The following is a 22,079-nucleotide window of genomic DNA, read 5'->3' on the forward strand; positions in this document are numbered from 1 at the left end:
CCAAACCAGACTAAAGTTAAGTTCTTGTCTGAAATGACAACGACATGACCATTCTACCCTAGAATCTGTTACAAGTCAACTGTCATCCGTATCGAAACGCGTCGAGACAATTGGTTGGGCGCACGTTACCTTTCAACTATATTTGCACTGATTGAACCTTCGTATTGTATGTTTAGAGTGTAGTGTTTGGAGAAGAAATGCTATCATTGAGGCCCTACATCCAGACAGCTTGCAGCCTCGTTAGAAATGTCTGTCGCACTCGCGGTCGTCACTGAGAGCGATGAGTAGAGACAGGCACCGAGACGGTTGTAGCTGGCCGTGGTTTCAGCATTCACCAGATTGATGGCCGTCGCTGTATGGGCTGTGACTTTCGTGGCCAGCACTGCATAGTACGGAGCGATCTAAAAAGAATGGTGTCAGAGTTGGGTTGAGTGGTTTTAGGCGCATTGTGATAGAACAGCTTCTGCAACTTACCGTCGTGAAGCATGCACCCTCGGCAGTCGGGTCGACGATTGCGAGGCACACATTCAAGTTGCTGAGAAGATCGGCAGTGTTGTAGGAGATCTGAGTGGCAATGCGCTGGACCACCGGCGAAAGGTTCATCAGGCGGGCCAACTCCTTCTCGAAGCACACGTCGAACGCGTCGATGGTGAGTTGAACTTGCGAGAACACACGCGGCGAGTACTTGCTGAAGCAGAAGTCCGAATAGCCAGCGTTGGCAATCTGCACCTTGGAAACCATTTTAAGCGGATTGCACAGGCTGGTGGCGAGCTCGTTCGAGAGGTTGCCGATCAGGTTCGGTACGTTCGTTGAGTAATTGTTAAATGCAGTGGCAATCTTGCCAGCTTCTGTGTCGATCGACCCGTAGGCGGTAGCCAAGCTATTGATGTTCGTTTGCAGACCCGAGGTGTACGCTGTATTATTTTGCAGATCAGTGTTGATGCTGGAAATGATCGCGGAGACATTTGAACCGTAACCGGTGATGAACTGCGTATTGACGCTGGCTGATTCCACGCCCAGGTTCGATTGGAATGCTTGGTACGACAGTGGATATCTAGCAGCACCATCCACAACTTCCTTCTGCAACGCGATAATGAACAGATCCACCAAATGCAGATTATCCAGCGAGCTGTCGATGACGTACGTGATGAGCGGAACGCGGGCACGCAAGTTGCGGATCGCTGTGATCACGTTGTTGACGGTTTTGGCCGGAATGTTCGCCCGAATGATGGCAGACGGGATGGGGTTGGTGGTACCTGCTGCTTTCCTGGCCTTATCCACATCCGATTTAAGTTGATAGATCGTAGAATTCAGCGCTGTCAGCGCCGCTTTCGTGTTCTTGAACGCATCGGCAAACTGCTTCACAATGTAGTCCGTACCCGCTGTGTTGTTGATATCGGTGATCGTGGTGTTTAATCCTGAACTAAGCAATACGTCGAATTGACTAATTGAGGTATTAATAGCAGCGTACGTTGTCTCGATTTGATTAGAATTATCAGTGGACAGATTGGTCAGCTGCGAGGCCAGGGGGGCAGCGACTCGGACGATCTCATCACCAATGAATTGCAGAGAGGTGCTGAGATTCGACAGCACTGTGTATCCGGAGGTGAGATTCACGGTTCCTTTACCAGCGTCTGCGATGTCCTGGCTGAGTCCGACCGCAGCTGTTTTCACCGTAGCCGAGCCCGACACTACTCCATTGATGGCAAAGTCTGGCCGCGGGTACGCCAGAATGCTCTGAAAAGAGACGCGTTGGAAGGAAGATACGTGTGAGTGGCTGTGTGTGCGTGTATATCACCGCGGACCCAGTGGTCTGCCAGTGGTAGCCTACCTGGACGGCGCAGAGAATCGTCAAAGCAAAGCAGAACGCCCTCATGTTGCAGATTTGCTGCTACGTTTGATCGATTTTGATCATGGCGTGGTCCATTTATAGTCCATCCCATACGCCTGGTACTGTGCAGATTCAGCTGTGCTGGAGGGGGCGGGGGTGCCAAGCGTATCCTGAGGCAAACTCAATATCTTAGACCTTCATGCGAATCTACTCGATGGTGAGGATGATGGAAGGCAAAGGAAATGACAGGGGTCGCCCGCTACAGATATCTAGTGGATCACCTGATCAAACATGAACCATACCGCTGGAACGGGGTGTGCAGATTTTCGTTCAATTTTGGGCCCGTCTCATATTGCCAGTTTTTAGTCGGCATCTTCGGTGTGGTAGTAGATGCGTCTGTTTCTCCACCATTACATAGAAGAAGACGAACCTCACACACTTCAAATGGATGGAGTGTGGCAGGGTAGTCGTAGGGTAAACGAACGAACGATGTTTTAAGGTTTTTTTGGATCGGTAAAATTATTTGGAGGTAAAACATATTAAAAGATATATTTTTACAGCACCTTTTCTACAACATGAGACAAACAATATCTATGAAAATTGTTGGTGAATGGCTTCTTATTCTTCTATTACAAGGCGTAACGTCCTCCGTGGACATGCCGGCCTATAAAGGCTTTCGAAGACTTATTCAGAACAATGCAGCCGGATAGCTAGTCCTTGGTACGGGGGTACGGTCCATTCTAGACTTGAACCCACGACGAGCATGCTTTTACAGTCGTGCCAGCAAAGCCAATAGGAAAGTATGGCTGACTGCGATCGAATGACGAACTGAACGTTAAGAACGTTATGCCGCATAAACATTCTGGTTTGGTTAAATATCTACAAATCTACAAATCCGCACAAATCAAAGTAGCTCTTGCCTTTGCATCTAAAACTTTGGGACGTTTGGGGGTTTTTTATATGTATTACCGCAAGGCCAGACGAGGTGTCTGTCAAATAACGCATCACAGCAACCAGCTGATGTGCAATGAAAACAAATAACGTGTACAAATTCGCAACTAAATCCATTAAAAAAAAAAACGATTTCAAGTATTTCGTTAATTTTCAGTCAACATTGCATCATTTATTCTCATTTGTGAATGTTCCGCTTAAGAAGATACTCTTTTTAAGTGATTTTTGAAACCGGATGTTGTATCTCCCCCAACCCCTTAGCTTTACCTGTCAAATATTTCGCTCGTCAAATAGTTCATTTCGCTGTATATTTCACCTCGCCTGGCCGCACGGTTAAAGATCCATTACACCTTTGGTATACACCCAGAGAGGACATAATTTCACAACTTTATGTTGTTATGATTTCGTTTTACAAAAAAAATACGACCCGAAAAAAAACATTTTATTGTGTTAGCAATTTAATTAGTAATTGTTATACATAAATATAGAAAAGATTTGTTCGAGCAAAGGTGTGCAGAGATCTAACGTTAGGACATTATACACTGACCCACATAATAGTATAACATTAATTTTAGAGAACGAAACCCCATCGCTTATCATACATGCAGCGTGTAATGTACATACATGTACAGCAATAGTCCCTACGCCGATTGCCGGTGTTGTCTGGCGGTTCAACACTTGTGCAAATGCCAAACTCTGGGTTTCTGTTAGATGCTGGACTGTGGAAAGGTACCGTTCCCGATACGAATTTAGTCGCGTTTTACGAGCCTCGGAAAGAGAACGTAACAACTACACGTCTTGCTGGATATGTTAACGTCGATCGTACAGTTGGCCGGCATTGCCGTAGCATAATCTTTCCATAACTGGCGGCATATTGATAGCTTCTTAAGAAACCATGTCAATCCCGTTGGGATTTTGACCGTCGGTAGCGGTTGCTTGACGGTCTTGAACTTGACTTGAATAATTCTGTGTGCAGGTTGGAGCTTGGGTCCAGTTGTTAGCTAAATATATTCTGTGTTACTGCAGTAGTTCCGCCGTCTGCTCACTCTGAGGTCATTGAGAACTCTGCAGTTACACTATTAGCGACTATAAGCTGACTAAGCGACTAGCAAGATATTCCGGATACAAAAATAGTAGGCCATCTTCCGACTGTCCCGACTAACAATAGTAGCCAACTGTTCCGGTTTTTCGACATTGGTCTTCTGATAGTCTTTTCAAGAGGAATGTCCTATAGCGAATACTCTCTAAGCGCGGTTTGACTGTCCAGGTTCTCTAAGATTAAGTTTTCAAATGGAAGTTCATAAATATATTGGACACATATATTGGATATATTGGACAAATATATTGGATTAAAGAGGACGCATCCCAAAGGTGACACTTTCAGCGAAAGGGCAATGACGAGCAATAAGTGTTCAAAACCAGGGAAACCAGCACCGTCCCGAGAAATGAAACGTGCGAGACTGTTGCACAAAGTATGCCATGGTGTGTCAGCTTCGTAGTCTCACGCCATACATCGAGGGGGGAGTCGTCCGTTTCCCGAAAGTGGCTCGAGTTCTGTGAAGTTGGGTTGGTGCTTGTTGAAACAGTTTGAATTGCTCCAGTTAACTAAACACTCGCAAACCTCTCGCAAACCATGCGCAAATCCAGACGCGCACGACACGTTCAGCGTAATAACCCGCTGCCAAGTCTTGCCCCGATGATGCGTATATTACGCCATCTCTTCTCCGGTGAATTATGAAACTAATGCTATCTCTTTCATCTCCCTCTCTCTCTCTCTTCATTTTCAGCTTATCTCGCACCCCGTCACACGGCGGGTGGTTTTGGTTTTATGTATTGCTGACATCTCCATGACAACCAACGGCGGGCCCGGGGGCCTGCTACACAATGATGTTGAAGCAAAGAACGGAAATTAACAAAACAAATCGTTGATCTATTTTTGCGACGTACAGTAACGCTGGACGTGAGAAGGGGAAGCATGCATTGGCAAGAAGAAGCTGATAAAGGTGACCCGCTTCGTCTACCGAGAATGGGACGGAAATAGCCCAATCATAGGAGAGAGACGGTCACACACACACCTCCCGAACATACTTAGTAAGCCCACGGGCACAGAACAGGACAACGAACTGTCGCGAACTGGCGGTGCAATAGCACACACCGCTTTGGGGACCGTGCACAACGTCGGAAGTATGGGTGTGTGGAGGAGAAGAAGCAGAAGGAAGAAAAAAATGTCACATAGTTTTGCCAGCAGCCCCTCGAACGGGCGGCCGGAAAGTCATCGCAACTGCGCTGATTCGTTCAAGTTCAAAGTCGCTACACGCTCGAAGTCCCACAACGATGCCATCTGTTCGGACGCACACAGCCCCCTTGATGCCGCAGCCGGATCCCCGGAGCCTGCGAATGACTGGCTGGCTGATGATAACCCGCACGTTCGGCTGGCTGACCCCTGTAAGCACGTAATCAGCGAACGGTCCCCACGCCAGGGGCTCCACTGGACCACGGGCCGGTATTTAAGGGCGCTCGCAAGCACATCAACGTTTTAGAAGCTCAGTGGCTCTGTGCTGTACCCCGGCCTGGGAGTGAAAACGGTGCAAATCGGTTCCATCAGCTAAGTGAAGTGCAAAACGTAAAATCGCAAAACGTCGCGCGTGTCTCTGCCACACAGAATGAGTAATCGCAATAATCGCATGGTGTCGGCCGGCGAGCAGCAGCTGCCGACGCCGTTCAAGCTGTGGGGCGGCCGCTACTCCAAAGCAACCGACCACGTCCTGTCGAAGGTGAACAACTCGCTCACCGTGGACAAGCGGCTGTACTCGGAGGACATCGACGGATCGATCGCGTACGCGAAGAGTCTGGCCGAGGCGGGCCTGCTGACGCAGAGCGAGTTTAAGGTGATCGTGTACGGGCTGGACGCGATACGGGACGAGTGGAGCAAGGGCACGATCAAGCTGCTGCCGCGCGACGAAGACGTCCACACGGTGAACGAGCGCCGGCTGTTCGAGATCATTGGGCCGCAGATCGCGGGCAAGCTGCACACGGGCCGCAGCCGCAACGAGCAGGTCGTGGTGGACATGAAGCTGTGGATGCGCAATGCGATCGCCGACCTGCAGCGCCTGCTGGTGGAGCTGGTCGGCGCCATCAACGAGGTGGCCGACCGGCACATCGACGTGCTGATGCCGGGCTACACGCACATGCAGCGGGCCCAGCCGGTCCGCTTCAGCCACTGGCTGCTGAGCTACGCGTTCTACTTCAAGGAAGATTTCGACCGGTTCGATGAGTTCGGGCGCCGGATGAACGTGCTGCCGCTGGGCAGCGGGGCGCTGGCCGGCAATCCGTTCAACATCAACCGCCACAAGCTGGCGGCCGATCTCGGCTTCGACGGCGTGTCCCCGAACAGCATGAACGTGGTGAGCGATCGGGACTTTGTGGTGGAGTTTAACTTCCTCTGCACGCTGGTCGCCGTCCACATGAGCCGGCTGGCGGAGGATCTGATCCTGTACGCGACCAAGGAGTACAACTTTATCGAGCTGTCGGAGGAGTACACGACGGGCAGCAGCTTGATGCCGCAGAAGCGCAACCCGGACAGCTTGGAGCTGATCCGCGGCATTACTGGCCCGGTGTTTGGACAGCACTGTGCCATCCTGATGACGCTCAAGGGGCTGCCGTCCACGTACAACAAGGATCTGCAGTGCGACAAGAGCGGCATGTTCGCGGTGTACGACCAGATGCAGATGTGTCTGGTGCTGATCGGTGGCATCATTCAGACGATGCGGGTGGATGAGGATCGTTGTCTCAGCTCGCTCGGGTACGAGATGCTCGCGACCGATATGGTAAGTAGGACGGAAAAGGGAGCGCACTCTACCTTTTTTCTCAAAACAACTGCTAACGGGGCATCTCTTTCTCTCGCTTCTCTCTGTTCGAAACCAGGCCTACTATCTGGTGCGCCGTGGCATTCCCTTCCGGGAGGCACACCACATCTCCGGCGAGGTAGTCGCCCACTCGGAAAAGGTAAAGATCCCGATTAACAAGCTGACGCTGGAGGATCTGCAGGAAATTAGTCCCCACTTTGACGAAACGATCAGCCGCATCTGGAACTACGAGAACAGCGTGGAGCAGTACACGGTGGTGGGCGGTACATCGCGCCTGTCGGTGCAGGAACAGATCCGGGTGTTGCGCGCGTTCGTGGAGGGACACGTACCGAGCTAATTAGTGAGTCCATCGAAGCAGACGACGAACCCCGAATGTTTCTTTCGCCAGAAAACCCCCTCCAACCCGTAGTCAGTAAAACGAGTCGATATAACGCACTCTCTCTCTCTTTAGATATGTATGTATGTATGTATATTTACGCAAGTAGTAGTAGCAGTAGTAGTAGTAGTTGCAGTGTAGTAGTAATAGTAGTAGGCTACCAAATATTACATTGTGATCACAGGATTGCCCCCTGACGACAGTGCGCGATCCTCTCGAAACGCATGCAAGTGTGTTGCTGTAGTTTGCTCTTGATATCTTGATCGTTTGTCAAACGCGAACTACTCCCCCACCCCATTCGGCAGGAAGGAGCAGCTATCTAACTCTGCTGTTTGTGTTAATGTTAGTGAGAGCACATGTCGGACCTTATGCACTAAGTGTGTTCGCAAGAAAGGAAAGTAAAAAAAAACACTACAATGGAAAAAGGGCAATAATAAATCTTTCGTTTTCGTAACATTAACGTCACATGCCGTTTGTTTGCTTCGTTCTTTCTTCTTCGTCTTATGCGCTCGTCGCTGTCGAATTGTCGGTGCTTTTGGACACGCTCGCCACGATCCACGATTGCTGGTTAGTTAATCTTTTGTTTTGTTGAAATTGGTTCATACATCATACATCGCTTATGCGCTTGTTGCCAGCAGAAGCGCGCCCTCTCTCTTTCTTTTCTATTTTCAGGCACCGCGGCCAGCCCCTATCGCCGTAACTGCTAACTGGAGCGTACGTACGGGGCCTGCTCGGGTACCAGCAGTGCAGCAGTGTGTGACCACCAGTAAGACACAACATCATCATCATCATCAGGCTCTTTCTTGGTCGCTTATCAACGTCGGCCGTTACATCGTCCCGTGGGGGGTCAGTTTTTGGAGCTGGTCCGCTTGCACCAGCACAACATGAAGGCGTGCCATCATCATCATCATCATCATCATTAGCCGTTGTTTGCCGTTGCTCCAACAATCTGTTTCGTCCCCAAAAAAATAGGGAAGATCCCGCGATCAGTGCATGCATGGTTGGGAACTTTCCTACGCGTCATCCGATGTGTGTGTTTGGGTTCGTCTCTTATCGGTGATGTTTTTTGGACGATCTGAAAAAGGGGGAAGGGGAAAGAAAGAAAAAAAAACACAAATTGTAGAATGATCCTTTTTTTGTTTGTTTGTTTGTAACTGTTTCAATATAGCAAATAGCGCGACCATGCACATTTTGATGACGGGGATGATGATGATGAGCAAGCGTCGTGATAGTGTGGAAAAGCGCGCCAAACTATTGTTATGGTTTCGATGGGGCACGGCACGCCTATGTGTGTGTGGCCGGCTATTAAACTATTGTCCGCTGCAACCGAACCGGGCCAGTTAGAGCTGGTTAGTTAGGGCCGTTATCATCAGCGAACAGCGATCAGCGTCATTAATCGGCGATCGATCGATCGATCAGCAAAACCATTTCCGTACATCCCGTGCGTTCTCCTCTCCTAGCCCCGAGTCCCCGTGTGTGTGTATGTGTGTGTGTGTTCTGGGAAGTCGAGTCGGATCGGTGCAGTTTCGACCAGTTTTTCCCCTTTGTTTTGCGGATTCCTTTTCCCACAATTCAAATTAATCAACCAATCCGGTTTTACAATCGCAATGTCACTGGCAACTCATTGCCCGTATGCTGTTCGGTTTAAAACGCAAACGTTGTAATAGTCTAGTAGTGAAAGTCGTTAAACAGGGCGAGATAGGAAGGTGAGATGAAAGATTGTGATAGATTGCACCCATTGATTATGGTGTAATGTGATTGTTTTCTGTTTTCTGAACTAACTTGACGCACATCTCCCTCAGTGGGAATGAAGCAGCTTAAAGCCTGCTTGTACCGTTCAAACGACAAAGACACTTCAAGAACTCGCTAGAAGGGCTGCCAACAACTCACGGAAGCAAATCAAGGCCGGAATGATAGTGTTGAGGCGTAACCAATTGGGCATTAAAAAAATCACTGACCTACTAAAGATGGACGCTTACTGCAATACAAATTCTAGAAGGTTTGAGGTTTGGGCCAACCATTCTAGAAACACTTAGTTCTAGCAGGGCAGGAAACACCCCTTTTTGCTAAATGATGTAACCCATTCCTTCAACCTGCAATCGTTAATCAATATGGTCGTGTCGTTCGCGACATTTTGTTGTACGAGTTGGAGGAGTACAATGAGGATATCCCCAATGCCTGGAAATGATGGAAGACATTCAACCGCGTTTCGACGGAACAATTTCTGCTGGAAAACTCCTGTCAAAATCACCGTTTTCCGAAGCAACGAAAAAGCGTGCAGAGTTCAGCGAATCTTATTCGTGCAATTGTTGCCATCCATCGCAGGCTGGATGGCAAGAATCTTTGCTTGTAATCATTTGACAGGTGCGAAGAAAACTGTGTATTTTGGTATTTCAACTTATTTTTGGGATCTCTGCGCATGGGAGAACACTCGTATAAAGGTTTTTAGTGTAATGTGTATACGTTCAAAAAATCGCCATTTTCGAATCCACAGAAGAATCGTTTCATGGAAACACAAAAATGTTCGCGAATCTTTTTTTTTTTTTTTGGCGGTGGAAGGGCAATCTTGTTTTGAAAGATTTGCAATCAAATAATCGTTCCGTAGAGAGTTACCTATTGAAGACTCTTTTGGTTAGCGTCAGCTGTTTTCGATACGTCAGGTTGGGGTATCAAGGTGGCTGGATTGTATATTGGGTTCGATTTCTATCGAGATTGTCAGCAGGGGAGAAGATGGTTACTAAGGACTTTGTATTCAATCAACATCTCAACGACTCTCTGTTCAATAATGGATGATCGAAATCTACGAGATAGGCCAATCGGTAGTAATGTATGGACTTTGATTGGAATTTATATTTGCAGTAGGATAATCCGGGTAGCTCTTGAACCGAATGTAGCCATGTTACATTCGTCAACTATCCTTCATAGGCTCAAACCAAACGTAGGACTGACTATCCTGGTATTGGTAATCAATAACGTCACTAATAGCAAAGTCCATTATTGTTACGCCCGTACCACAATGGCCTTGACCGACAATGGTCTCCAATAGCCAATGGTCGGCCAAACAAGAAGAAAAAGAAGAAGAAGAACAAGAAGAAGAAGAAGAAAAAGAAGAAAAAGAAGAAGAAAAAGAAGATGGACAGTATAAGGATAGAAACACCATGTCACCAGACTGTTAAATAGTACACAGTAGAAACTGTGACACACATAGGAGCCGGAAACAGACTTGGAACCTTCTTGGAATTAGTACCTAAAATATTACCCCGTTCTAAGTATTTGGCATTTTTGTAGCACACGGCAAAGGTTCCACCTGAAGTATACGTGACCTTCCGAAGATTATGTCACCTAGAACTGTAACCAGACACCTGTTTTTTTTTTTAGTTATTGATCGGTTATGAAGCAACCACATATCACAGTAGACTTTGGTTGCTGCTGCTATAAATGGAGAAGCCACTTAAGACGTAGCACAAACCCGTTCCCAACACGTAAGATCGTATCAAAGAAGTGGTGGGTAGGGGGGGGGGGCAAATTTTACGGTTGCTTAAAACCGTAATAATTGTAATAAAAGAACACCAAAATAGACAGTTCTGCTGCACTTTTCGCAGAGAGCAGTAAAATGGACTGCTAAAACGCATCTGACAGGAACGATGAAACGAATAAATGTTGGTAGTACAAAAAACAATACACTCTAACGCTTACACAGTCACGCGCTCTTTACCTAAAGCCGCTTACAGCGGTCACTAATGCACCGGCAAGGGCAAACCACCATCGCCACCCAACGATTGGGAGTTCAGTCTGCCGAACTCTCTCCCCCGGGTCAGTACCGTGAACTTTATCACTTGTTCCGCTTGTTAGCTCGCTACGGTAGCCCTTCTTCAGGCCATTCGGCCATTGTAACCCTTTACTGTTTTCGGACCACTAAACCGGATGTGATGTGACCTGCGTCCCGCAACTACCGTGCAAGGTCAAGTGCACACACGCATCCCGTGGATGTTTGACCGTGCCCTTCAACGGCGTGAACCCGCAATGAACTGTGATTGGTGTGAATTAACGGCACCCCACGACATACACAGAGCGCACGGTTTGCGCTTACATCCCGGACTGTGGTCGCCATCGCCCGGAGCGAGGGACTGTCGCCAACAAACCGACTGTGGCCAACGACCAGACAACACTCACTGTGCGTTGCGACTGACCAGGGCAACTCTTCTTCCTAGCCAGGTAAGTTTGTGGTACACTAATCTGACCGCCTCCCCCCTTGGCGGTCAACCGGGAATTTGGGACAAGGTGTGACGCAATCGGTGGGTTGGGTTGCGCTGGGAAAGTGATGAATTGCGTCGTCGTAATTAATTTAATTGCAAAAGTCGTCCGGAGCAGGAACAAACCAGAACAAACACAACACACACACACACCGTTTGCAGGAAGCCAAACAACTGCAAGACGTGTGACGACGAACCTTTCGACGTACGGCGCATGTCGGTCGGATGGCCACCACAAGTGCTCCCCCGGGAGTACCCAAAACTGCACGCCAAGCTCAGAACCAGTCCACTAACCGCCTGTAACGGTGGTCCCGATAGAATTGGCCACCAAAAAAGACAAAAAACGGGTCCATCCCGAATACCCGGAAGTATAAAAACCTTCTACCGCGCGAAACGTACCCATCAGTGTGTCATTGCTGCCGTGTCTGGCCGTGAGCTGCAAGTCGCGCCCTTGAAAGTCTCCATCGCTTCACGCTCCGTTACCGTCACCGTTCGCGATGGACGTTACCGTGGAAGACTTTTGCGAGGAAACCAACTTTCCCGAGGAGTCGCCCTGCCCGAGCCCGTTCGAGCCGGCCAAGCAGCTGCTCAACATTGGCTTCCTGCAGATCAATGGGCGCTTTACGCCCCACTCCGGCCCATCGTCCGTGTGTTCGACGCGTAGCTGCAGCCTGGCGGCCACTCCCGTACCACCGGACGCAACGGACGCAACGGACGAGCAGGACGAGCACCGGCACGGCGAGGCGGGCGGGCAGGAGGAGAACCCGAAGCCCCGCAAATGGTCCCTGCCCCATCTGCCGACGGAGGCGACCAAGTTCGAGCTGAGTGGGCGGGCGACGCCCGTCTTCACCTGGAACCCGATGCCCACGTCCAGCAATGTGATTTACGCGCTGAGCGACAAAAACCAGCAGATCGTCTTCTCCCAGGTGGGCCACCACCGTGTGCTTTTGTGTTTATGAGTCTCTGTGTGTGTGTCCTATTGGTGTTCTTCAGATGTGTCACAATATCAAATCTTATCCCACGGTTCCTCTTTCTCCTCCATATCAAGCTCGAGCAAGAGGCCGCGACCGAAACAAGCGTCTCGGAAGTGTCGAGCGTGGTCGATTCCGAGGCCGAACTGGAAGTGGACGAAGAGCCGGCAACGGAGCCAACGAAAGCAGCGAAGGACACCACCCAGCCGAAGGACGACATGTACCCGAACTGTGACGTGAACGTGTGGTTGCGTTCCTGCGAGCAGGAGATCGTGGAACCGATCGAGGGCAAGGTGCAGGGCACGGTCCCCGAGTGGTTAAACGGGAGTCTGCTGCGCAACGGCCCCGGCAGTCTAAAGGTGGGCGACATGATGTTTAACCACCTGTTCGATAGTTCGGCACTGCTGCACAGGTGAGATGGCAATAGATGACATCCAGAGAGACAGAGAGAGAGTTCACTCCCCGTTTGTGTCCTTGCAGGTTCAACATTGATAATGGGAAGATCACGTACCAGTGTCGATTCCTAAAGTCGGACGCGTACAAGAAGAACAACGCAGCACGACGCATCGTGGTGACTGAGTTCGGGACCAGTGCCGTACCCGATCCGTGTCAAACGATCTTCCAAAAGTGAGTACCTTGCAAGCGATCCACCCACCCTTTATATCCCAATGATCCTCCCTGTTCTTCGTTGTAGAATTGCAGCCGTGTTCAACAAACCGGGCGTCAACAACTCGGACAACGCGATGATCTCGATCTACCCGTTCGGGGACGAGTTTTTCGCGTTCACCGAAAGCCCCATCATCCACCGGATCGATCCGGAAACGCTCGACACGGAGGCGAAGCTGAATGTGTCCGACTACGTCGGTATCGTCAACCACACCTCCCATCCGCACGTCATGTCCGATGGGACGGTGTACAATTTGGGCTGTTCGATCACTAAAACGGGCCCGGCCTACACCATCATTTGCTTCCCCCACGGGCCGGGAATGTTTGAGAATGCGCGCATTGTCGCCTCGGTCCCGGCACGCTGGAAGTTCCACCCGGGGTACATGCACACGTTCGGCATCACGGAGAACTACTTCGTGATTGTGGAGCAACCGCTCAGCGTGTCCGTGCCGACGATGGTGGTAAGCCAGATCCGGAACCGGCCGATGGCGGCCGCCCTCAAGTGGTTCGAAAGCCAGCAGACGTACATCTACCTGCTGGATCGGGATACGGGCGAGCTGCGGCACACGTTCCACACGGAACCGTTCTTCTACCTGCACATCATCAACCAGTATGAGCGGGAGGGCCACGTCGTGCTGGACATCTGCTGCTACAAGGATCCGGCCATGCTGAACTGCATGTACGTCGACACGATGCGCAACATGCAGAACAATCCGGACTACGCGAAGATGTTCCGCGGCCGACCGTTGCGGTTCGTGCTGCCGCTCAACTGCGGCACGGAGCGTGCCAAGGGCCGTCCAGCCGCGGGTCCGAAAGGGTCGTCAGCCACCGCCGACGCCTCCTGGTCGGATATGTGGCAAAATTTGGGCTCCTTTTCGGCGGGCGATTCCACCGACAGTGGGCTGGTGCTGCAGAATCTGGTGCAGATCGAAGACTCGAAAGCGACCGCGTACGTGATGCCAAACAGGACGATCTTCTGCAAGCCGGAGCTGCTGTGCGATTTGGGCTGCGAGACGCCCCGCATCTACTACGAGCGCCATCTCGGCCGACCGTACCGGTACTTCTACGCCATCAGCTCGGACGTGGACGCCAGCAACCCGGGCACGCTGATCAAGGTGGACGTGGTGACGAAGGGCAAGCTGACCTGGTGCGAGGAGAACGTGTACCCGAGCGAGCCGATCTTTGTGCCCGCGCCCGACCCGCAGTCCGAGGATGATGGGGTCGTGCTGGCGGCCATGGTGTGGGGCCGCGAGGAACAGAACCGGGCCGGGCTGCTCGTGCTCGATGCGAAGAGCTTCACCGAGCTCGGCCGGTGCGAGTTTGTGACGCCCGGTCCCGTGCCGAAGTGTCTGCACGGTTGGTTCCAGCCGACGGCCACCACCAAGGGAGACTAATGGACAAACAAGGCATTATGATGAGCCAAATGGCAAGATTCCCCCAAAGAGGCATACGCAAGTTGTGTAGATAGGCTGTGTAGTGCAGCGATAGCAGACTATTAGCGAACGGTTTGAGAAGTATTACGGCATCACATGAAAGAAACCGAATATTATTAATTAATCACGAACACGAACGATCGATGGCGGAAGTAGTTGAGCCAGATTTCCCCACTCCCCGTAAATGGCATGGCTTCACGGGCTGCCCGAAAACCCCGGGAGGAGTGTGTGCTAAAGCGCTGTGCTACCTGTTATTTGTTATTGCAACTGTTATCACAAACGGTTAACAAACTATAAATATAATCAACTGTTGATGTTTTGAATAATAATAAAAACGCGTCTACGATCCGGCTTGTGCTTAATTTGTAACAGCTTGCACCCCGAGCGGGAATGGCAGATGGGAAAGTAAAAACAAAAATTGTAGGTCGTGCGTTCCCCTTTTTGTCGCGCGTGCTCTACGGCGGGCGCCCCGACTCTGAACGCATTAGAACGCATTGTCAATGCACTAGACACATACACACACACACACACACTTGCCCGCGATAAGCGCGAGGTGGGGATGATAGTGCGTCCTTCTAGAATCTAACGCTTTCGTTCCGGTCCCACGCGGTCAAGTGAGTGCGTTCGCATGGCCGCGAAACCTTTGTAACGGTCCTCCGCCCCGGTTGCGATCACTGCCACAGCACGTGCGTTGAGATGCGTTCGCACTGCGTTCCCTAGTACTAGCCCCTAATGCGATTCCAGTGCGGTGAATGCGTCCCGTTCCGCACAATTGACCTTCTGCGAACGATACCCGATAGGCACGGGGGTAATCCTACATACATAGCTGTCTGTCTGTCTGTACGGAATCAATTTGTAAACTTTGCAACCCGTGGTTGCAGTGGTAGAGCGGTGTGAAGGTGTGATGATTGAGACGGCGCCGCCCAGAACAGGGCGCCGATAACCCCTTTTTTGCAGCTGGAATAGGTTCAACGCAGATTCACTTTCTCGGTACTGGCAGGCTACGAACGATCGTGTGTTGTAATGCGCCATCAGCCCTTCTGGAAGGCTGATAAGTAGTTGGACGGGGATTTTGCTATCAACGATCATCTGGTGCGATCTTCGATCGCGGATGTTCGCTGAACGGTGGCTGAGCGGGTGGGCTAAAGTTGAGACTCGTGCGCCCCTACGCGTTTGCGCAATCAAGAGTAACGCCAGAAGGCACACGAATCAGCGAAAATCGAATCTTGATGACGATGCGGAGGTTATAGCGTATTGATGAGGATCAGTAGATGATCGGTTCATCATCTACGATCATCTTCAAGCTATATAGCAAAGTTATTTGCTCGATGTTTGATGTTTCCTGCCAAAAGTCTACATCATCAACAACAACAACACCGCTCAAATCATCCACGTCAATAGAGGGCACATGAGTCTGGAACATGGATGAGTTCTTGAACCCACTTTAACAGCTTGAAGATCACAGAATGGTGTGAGGTCCTCTTCAGTAAGTAAGACTTTTTTAGTCTTCAGACATGTACACCTAGCTGGAATTAATTCCCAAAACCTTGAGGATAGGACCTCACAGAAAGCAAATTTAAGCATTAAAAGCACAGCGGTTAGTTCCTAAGTGTTAAAAACATCTTCGAAAGCGGATGATCATCGTCCAAAGATTAGCCGAAAGAGATTAACTTCGAATCAGTAAGATAAGGCAGGCAGTTAACATCCGCACCAGGATCAACGGAAGAAAGAAAGGGGGAAAAAGGTAGATATATGACAAAAGTATGCAAATTCACCTATAGCCGAGTGTTCGGCCCGCGCGCGCGCTGTTATGTACACACCTAACTCCAAATACACACACACAAGCACATACGCATACGCAAACAGCGGCCAAATGAAATAAGCGAGGCACACGCGCGACCAACCGCCGCAAATGGTCAAAAGCTTGCTGCGCGGGGTGTTTTTTTTTGTTTAGGAACAGATGCACTGCTCAAGCCGGCGGCGGCGACGGCGCACCGGGTTTGCCAGCTTTGCTTCCCGCGAGTGGCGCGATAGGCGGGACGACTGGCGCCGCACCACCTTGGCCACCTTGGTCGGGTGCTGCTGGAGCTGCTGGCGTCGTTTGCGCCGGGGCGGCGGCACCAGCATGAACGATTGCAATACGTACGTTGTGGTGGTGGCGGAGGCCAGCTGCGAATGATGGTGCTGGTGGTGCCCGTTAGTGGCCGATGACTTGAGCCCGCGGGACGATGGACACGAGGCGGAGTGTAGCGAATGGTGGCTCGACACACTTGCGCTTACCGCTGTCTGGGCAGTGTGTCCAGTGGTTGGAGTTGCACTTTGTCCTGGGAAGATACCGGGGAAGTTAATAGCAGATCTCCAGACCCAATGCTCCTCAGACCTACCCTGATGCCTGGAGCTGACAGTTCGAACTGATCCGCTTGATCGCTCGCTACGATGGGACCGGGTGGAGGAGCTCACTCTGGTGCCGTGACCGTTGCTGGTGCTACTGGTGCGTTCCGGGTCCTTCGTTTCCTTCGAGTGGTAGCGCGTCCGGCGAGGTCTACGCGGTGGCTCTACCGCAGTAGTGCTGGGAAGATCTTCCGAGGAGCTAGCGTTTGATTGTAGCTTTTCCTTGCTGCACATGCGCACCAGACGCCGGGTTTCGGTCGCCATTGGGGCGCGGCTTCGACGGCTAGATCCGGAGCGACTGGAAAGACTATCACCGGCGGTCGTGGATGCAGTTGAAGGACCGCGTAGCGAGACACTGCGCGTAAAGTTACCCTCCGGGCGGCGTCCGATGCTTTCGTTCGAAGAAGCTGATGACACTGCAAAGCGGACGAAGATCATTAATATGCTTTCCAATCTTCCTCTAGAAGAGCCTACTCACATCTCGATTGCCGCTGATGGTGACGCTTGAGGCTGTCGTCAATGTTTTTGGAAACTTGAACGCCCCGTGACTTCATGATCTTGTTCGTCGTTGAGCACTCACGGATAGTGCCAAGCGTACAGCCACCGGTTGAGAGTCGTCGATGATGTGCCTCACCGTCGTTCAACTCACTCAGAATGCTCTCCATACTTTCACCGTTCGACATGTTGTTCACAACCTACAAGACGGCAAGGTAATTCAATTTCAGCATATTGGTTCGTTCTATTCCCCTTTTCACTTACATTCAATATCTCATCCGCGGCACGGGTAAGCTCTTCCAAGATGCGTTCATCCCGCTCCAAATCCTTCTTCCGGTCGTATGCTGCAGCCGGTTTCTCGCTCTCTGCAACCTTCGCCGTCTGCTGCTGCACCAACAACTCTCCAGCCGAAGGAGAGGAACCCACGGAGCGCTGTGCTGCCTTCGGTTTCAGGGCAAAGTGGGACAAGTTCTCGTAGTGGGGACTACCATCGGCCGATGAAAGCGTGGACGTTGTCACACTGCTACTGCTGCTGTTTACGCTCACACTATTGCTGGTAGCAACGGAGGAAGATCCAGTGCGTATCACAGCTGGTCGTGGAGCTGCTACAGCCTGACTCTTCGGTTGTTCTACTGCTGCAGCTGCTTGCTGACCGTGCCGTAACAGATCCGGCTTATCGTTGGTTAGCTGCCAAAGGGACGTCTTGGATGTGGCACTATCGCCAGACCCCGTAGTGGTCGTCGTCGACGATGTACCAGAGATGTGGGTACCAGAGCGTCTAATAAAGGAGGACGTTAGTGTGGCCGATCGCTGAAAGGGTGAGTTCGGGGTCGTCGTCGAAGTCGTTGGCGGTTTGCCGGTGGGGCCCGCCGGGCTGGACGACTGCTGCTTGTTCGGGTTGACGCCGAAAAATGACAGTTCATTCTCGCGCAGTTGCCGCGCACCGGACGACAGCCGGAGCGAGGCGCGTTCCTCGTTACGCACGGCACCGGGCGTGGTGGCGCTGGTGGCCGTGGTCGGAATGTAACGTCGGAACTTCGGTGATTGCTGCTGCGTGCTAGCAGCCGTCGATTCATCGTTCAGTGTCGTTGTTATCTTTGTCGTAGAAGTGTCTGGGAAAGAAGACGGACGAATTAAAGTAAAGCCGCACACCAACGGCATAGTAAAGGCGACTCCCCATACCTGGACTAGAGGTGTGAGAAGGTGGCGGCAGTTTCTTGACGGGCGTTGGGCTCTTCAGCTCAATCGACATCACAGCGGAAGGTTTGGCCGGCTGGCGGCTGATCAGGGCCGAGGGTTTCACAACATCAAACTCTGCAACATATTGAAGAGAGTAAAGCAAGCTCATCATTTGCAAGCTCCTACCATGTTAGCAATCGTCTTTTCAAGGCCAGCTGCTTCAGATTAGTATCGGATCAGTCAAGGGGCACAGGGGACTGTGTATAGCCCAATTAGATTAAGGGGAGGAAATGTGCGTGAGTGAGTGCGCAACAAACGTATGGACAAACTTGGGCAAGCATCAACACGTGAGAGAGAGAGAGTGCAATGACCCGGGCATTCACTTACCTGCAGACGAGTTCACCGAGAAGGCCGTATCCTTAGGTTCGTCGCGTGCAGCCGTCACCGTCGAAAGGCTACTACCGTTGAACTTCTGAATGTTTCGTTTCGCTTTGATGCGACTCCAGCTACCGGACAGTTCCGTTGCCTGCCCAAACGAAGACGTCGACGATGATGCGTCGGCCAGATTACCCAGATACAGCTTCACCTCCTCGTCCGCCTTCGCGCTATCACTGTCACTATCGTACAGTTCGGCCGCATCGTACAGTCGCCGCAGCTGCGACAACTGCTGACTAAGCACGGTTGAGCCTTGGAGCTTCTTCAGTCTCGGTGCGGCGATCGGTTTACTGCTCACCAGTCGATCCACATCGTCCGCCGTGCTGGAACGCCTTACCGAGGCCGTGTTTTTGCTTATATAAGCCTCAAAATCGGACAGCCGCGATTCACTCGTTAGGATACGTCGGGATGCTGCCGTCGTAGCTGTCGATGGCAGCACGGAAGTGTACCGTGACACTCCGTACGCCGTGGCATCACGCTCCAGCGAGTCTCCATCGAGCGAGGACGCATACTTCCCGGACGTCCTCAGCTTCGGGTAGTCGGCGTAGATACTGCTGGCACTGCTAGACTTGGCGATCGAGTGGCTGCTGATCGTACTGCTGCTGCTGTTGTGCTGACTCACACCAGCAGCTCCATTCAGCTGACAGAATGCGGAATGGCGACGCACTTTCGGGCTGGCAATGTCGACTCCACCTCTCTGATACAGCCCCGTTGGCGTTCCGCTCTCTCCCAGCGAGTCGCGCCGGAAAGCTTGCAGACTCTTCAGCGCTTCGTCGAGCTTGGTCGCGGCACGCATGGTGCGCATGATCAGCGAGGTTGACTTTAGCTCGTCGCCCGCCGCCGCCGCCGGTCCTTTCTCTTCGCCCGCTGACGTCATGTCGATCAGGATCTTGGTGGTTGATTTCGCCGCAGCCGACTCGTGCCCGTTCGTCGCACTGTGAAGGATCGCTTTGTCTACTTGTGCGCCCAGGTCGTTCGTGGTGATGATACAGCGGTGCATTAATGGTGGTGTTGTTTGTTTGGAGAGGGTTGGATGTGCATCGTAAACGGTGGTTAGGATAGAAGGGGATGGAGAGCATTGTTGCGTATGGGTGGTTGTTTGAGAGTGTGTGGTTTGGTGGTTGGCGGTTGTATGATAATGTACAGCGCGGAGAAGGGGTCAGAGCATTACAATGAGAAGGAAGAAAGAAGAAGAAAAACGGAAGGTAGGGCTAATATAAAGGCAAACTGTTCAGGCTTAACAAACTAAAGCTCCAATTCTGAGTGCTTTTGGCAATGGTGGAAAGCAACCTTGGACCGGTAATTTACATCTTTTTTTGTGTAGGAAAATGATACAGACTAGTACAACCTCGCACACATTCTTGCTATGCTTGTTTTGGCAAACGCTGTACAGCACACCGAATATGGACCCTTTTCGAATAGTTAGGATGAGTTGTACATCGGTTAAACATGTGGTAAAAGCTTTACAAAATGCCACTCGTAACTCTCGTAAGCACCAAGTATTGCTGCGGCCGATCGAAGCTTACCTGTGGAATTGCTGCCACTCCAGGAGCTGGGCCCCGCCGGTTCCTTCGTCAGGTTAATCCTCGTCGAGTAGCCGCTGCCAGCGGCAATGGGCGACGAACTTTTCGACTCCGTTCCCATCTCCACACTCAGCAGTCTGGGCTGGCTCTGCTCGACCGTCGCTCCTCCTGCTACCACCGGCTTCAGCTTCACACCCCACAACGCCTCGTTGCTGTCCAGATTCTCGCCCAGCACGTACGGTTTCGGTTTGACGGGTTTGTTTTTCAGAATGCTGCGCAGCGATATCTCATCCGTCGAGTGGCCATCGCTTTCATCCGACACGGTGACGGTGGCCGATGGAACGTACTTCCGGGGCGTTGGTTCCGGTGCCGTACGACCCATTCCCCCGATGGTGGTGGTAACGACCGGCGCAGTCTCCTGCTCGATCACTACACTCTCCGTCGAGGGGCCCACCAGTTTCGATTCATCCGTCGCGTTGACACTGTCCGCATCACCGTCCAGGTTCGACACCATGTAGGACGAACCGCCGGATGAGCGTCGTCGCCGGCGGAAGTTGTTCGTTGGCGGTGGCTTCTCATCCGTCTCGACGATGTTCACCCGGCCAGAGTCGGCCGTAAAGTGTACCTCCGTCTTGCAGAACTCGACCCGCTTCTTGTTGCGGCTCAGATCGTCGATGAGCGTGTGGCTGAATCCGTTCACGTGCACCGACGACTTGCGCTCGAACATGGTGCGCAAGCTGTCCCGCACGTAGCTCGTCTCGTCGACCGCGATCGAGTGTCGTTTCGGTTCCTCGTCCGTTGGTTCCAAGGATGGAACTGCAAACGTGTCGCTGGTGCTGTCAACCGGCTTGCTAGTGATTTTGATCACCATCGCCGGGTTCGTCGCTTGCTTCTCCTTCAGCTGTGATCGTTCGCCAAGCGTCACGATCGTCGCCCGCTGATGATGGTAGGAACCGCCCGCACCCTGACCACTCTCGGTAGCGGCACTCGACCAGCTCGAGCTCAGATCCGACGACCGTCCAATGCCACTGTCCGTCGACGAGTCCATCTTGGCCATGGCAAACCCGCTGCCAAGCGGCTGTTGGCTCATCCGCTCAAACCCGTACGATTTACGGCGCGAATGCCAATCGTCCGGCGCCAGCACGGTTGTGTCTGGCGCTGGCTTCTTGCTCGTCTGCAAACTGCTGCTGCGATAGTTTGAGTCGGACGAGCTGCTCGTCTCGAGCTGACCGAGCCGCGTTTCCACCTCGGTGATCGTTACGCCACCCTCGTCAGCGGGGCTGGGTCGATCGCTCGCCACCGTCTGCCCGGAAGCGTCATCGGCCGGGCTCATGTCGTCACGGTACAGCGACTCGTTGCTGAGCCGGCGCAGGCGGCCGCGTATTTCGCGCAGCGATTCCGCCGTCAGGAAGGACGCTTTCGGGGGCGATTTGCTGTGGGGCGGATTGCTGTGGGGCGGTGTGGTCGCGGCCGTGCAGGGCTGATCCGCAACGCTCTTCAGGATGTTGTCCAGCGCCACAAAGTCGATGTGGTTGTTGCGCATGGCCGTGTTGAGACGGCGGCCGTTCTCGAGCTCCTGACAGATGCGCGACACGCTGACGGAGTTCTCGGGCAGGTCGATCGGGCGTGTGTTGGTTCTGTGCGGGGAGAGGAGATGAAGGAGACGCATTAGAATAGAACCACTACGCGCTTCCTACACCCAAAGCCTA

The 22,079-nt window shown here is 52.0% G+C and overlaps 4 protein-coding genes across 10 annotated transcripts in view; 2 read left to right on the forward strand and 2 right to left on the reverse strand.

The window, feature by feature from the left end:
• Positions 1-110: 110 nt before the first annotated feature.
• On the reverse strand, positions 111-1,922 carry LOC120904896. The gene is made up of 3 exons (XM_040315368.1): positions 1,832-1,922; positions 475-1,737; positions 111-401 (listed from the first exon to the last, which is right to left on the reverse strand). Exons 1-3 carry the CDS (start codon positions 1,874-1,876, stop codon positions 204-206), a joined length of 1,506 nt encoding a protein of 501 aa, XP_040171302.1. The 5' UTR covers positions 1,877-1,922; the 3' UTR covers positions 111-203.
• A 3,389-nt stretch (positions 1,923-5,311) lies between these two features.
• LOC120904899 (argininosuccinate lyase) lies at positions 5,312-7,484 on the forward strand. The gene is made up of 2 exons (XM_040315370.1): positions 5,312-6,609; positions 6,707-7,484. Exons 1-2 carry the CDS (start codon positions 5,446-5,448, stop codon positions 6,983-6,985), a joined length of 1,443 nt encoding a protein of 480 aa, XP_040171304.1. The 5' UTR covers positions 5,312-5,445; the 3' UTR covers positions 6,986-7,484.
• Positions 7,095-22,079, reverse strand: part of LOC120904887 (mucin-5AC) — a 64,048-nt gene continuing 49,063 nt past the window's right edge. For 4 of the 6 annotated variants that reach the window (XM_040315348.1, XM_040315347.1, XM_040315352.1 and 1 more), the window contains 8 exons: positions 20,374-22,007; positions 18,800-19,804; positions 18,416-18,547; positions 17,498-18,345; positions 17,217-17,433; positions 16,732-17,154; positions 16,494-16,671; positions 7,095-8,099 (listed from right to left, as the gene is read on the reverse strand). In XM_040315348.1, coding sequence (XP_040171282.1) covers positions 8,075-8,099; positions 16,494-16,671; positions 16,732-17,154; positions 17,217-17,433; positions 17,498-18,345; positions 18,416-18,547; positions 18,800-19,804; positions 20,374-22,007 — 4,462 coding nt within the window. In that variant the 3' untranslated portion in view covers positions 7,095-8,074. The remainder of the gene's footprint in view (positions 8,100-16,493; positions 16,672-16,731; positions 17,155-17,216; positions 17,434-17,497; positions 18,346-18,415; positions 18,548-18,799; positions 19,805-20,373; positions 22,008-22,079) is intronic. The other 2 variants (XM_040315349.1, XM_040315351.1) reach the window with 2 other exon arrangements.
• Positions 10,808-14,709, forward strand: LOC120904890 (carotenoid isomerooxygenase). 2 transcript variants are annotated; one of them, XM_040315361.1, is made up of 5 exons: positions 11,148-11,239; positions 11,396-12,203; positions 12,326-12,660; positions 12,729-12,875; positions 12,943-14,709. In XM_040315361.1, the coding sequence occupies exons 2-5, from the start codon at positions 11,775-11,777 to the stop codon at positions 14,306-14,308; spliced, it is 2,277 nt and encodes a 758-aa protein (XP_040171295.1). In that variant the 5' UTR covers positions 11,148-11,239; positions 11,396-11,774; the 3' UTR covers positions 14,309-14,709. The 2 variants fall into 2 exon arrangements, with proteins under 2 accessions (XP_040171296.1, XP_040171295.1); XM_040315362.1 differs by lacking the exon at positions 11,396-12,203 and having other exon boundaries at positions 10,808-11,239.

Source organism: Anopheles arabiensis, chromosome 3 (genome assembly GCF_016920715.1).
Source record: "Anopheles arabiensis isolate DONGOLA chromosome 3, AaraD3, whole genome shotgun sequence".
NCBI classification, from domain to species: domain Eukaryota; kingdom Metazoa; phylum Arthropoda; class Insecta; order Diptera; family Culicidae; genus Anopheles; species Anopheles arabiensis.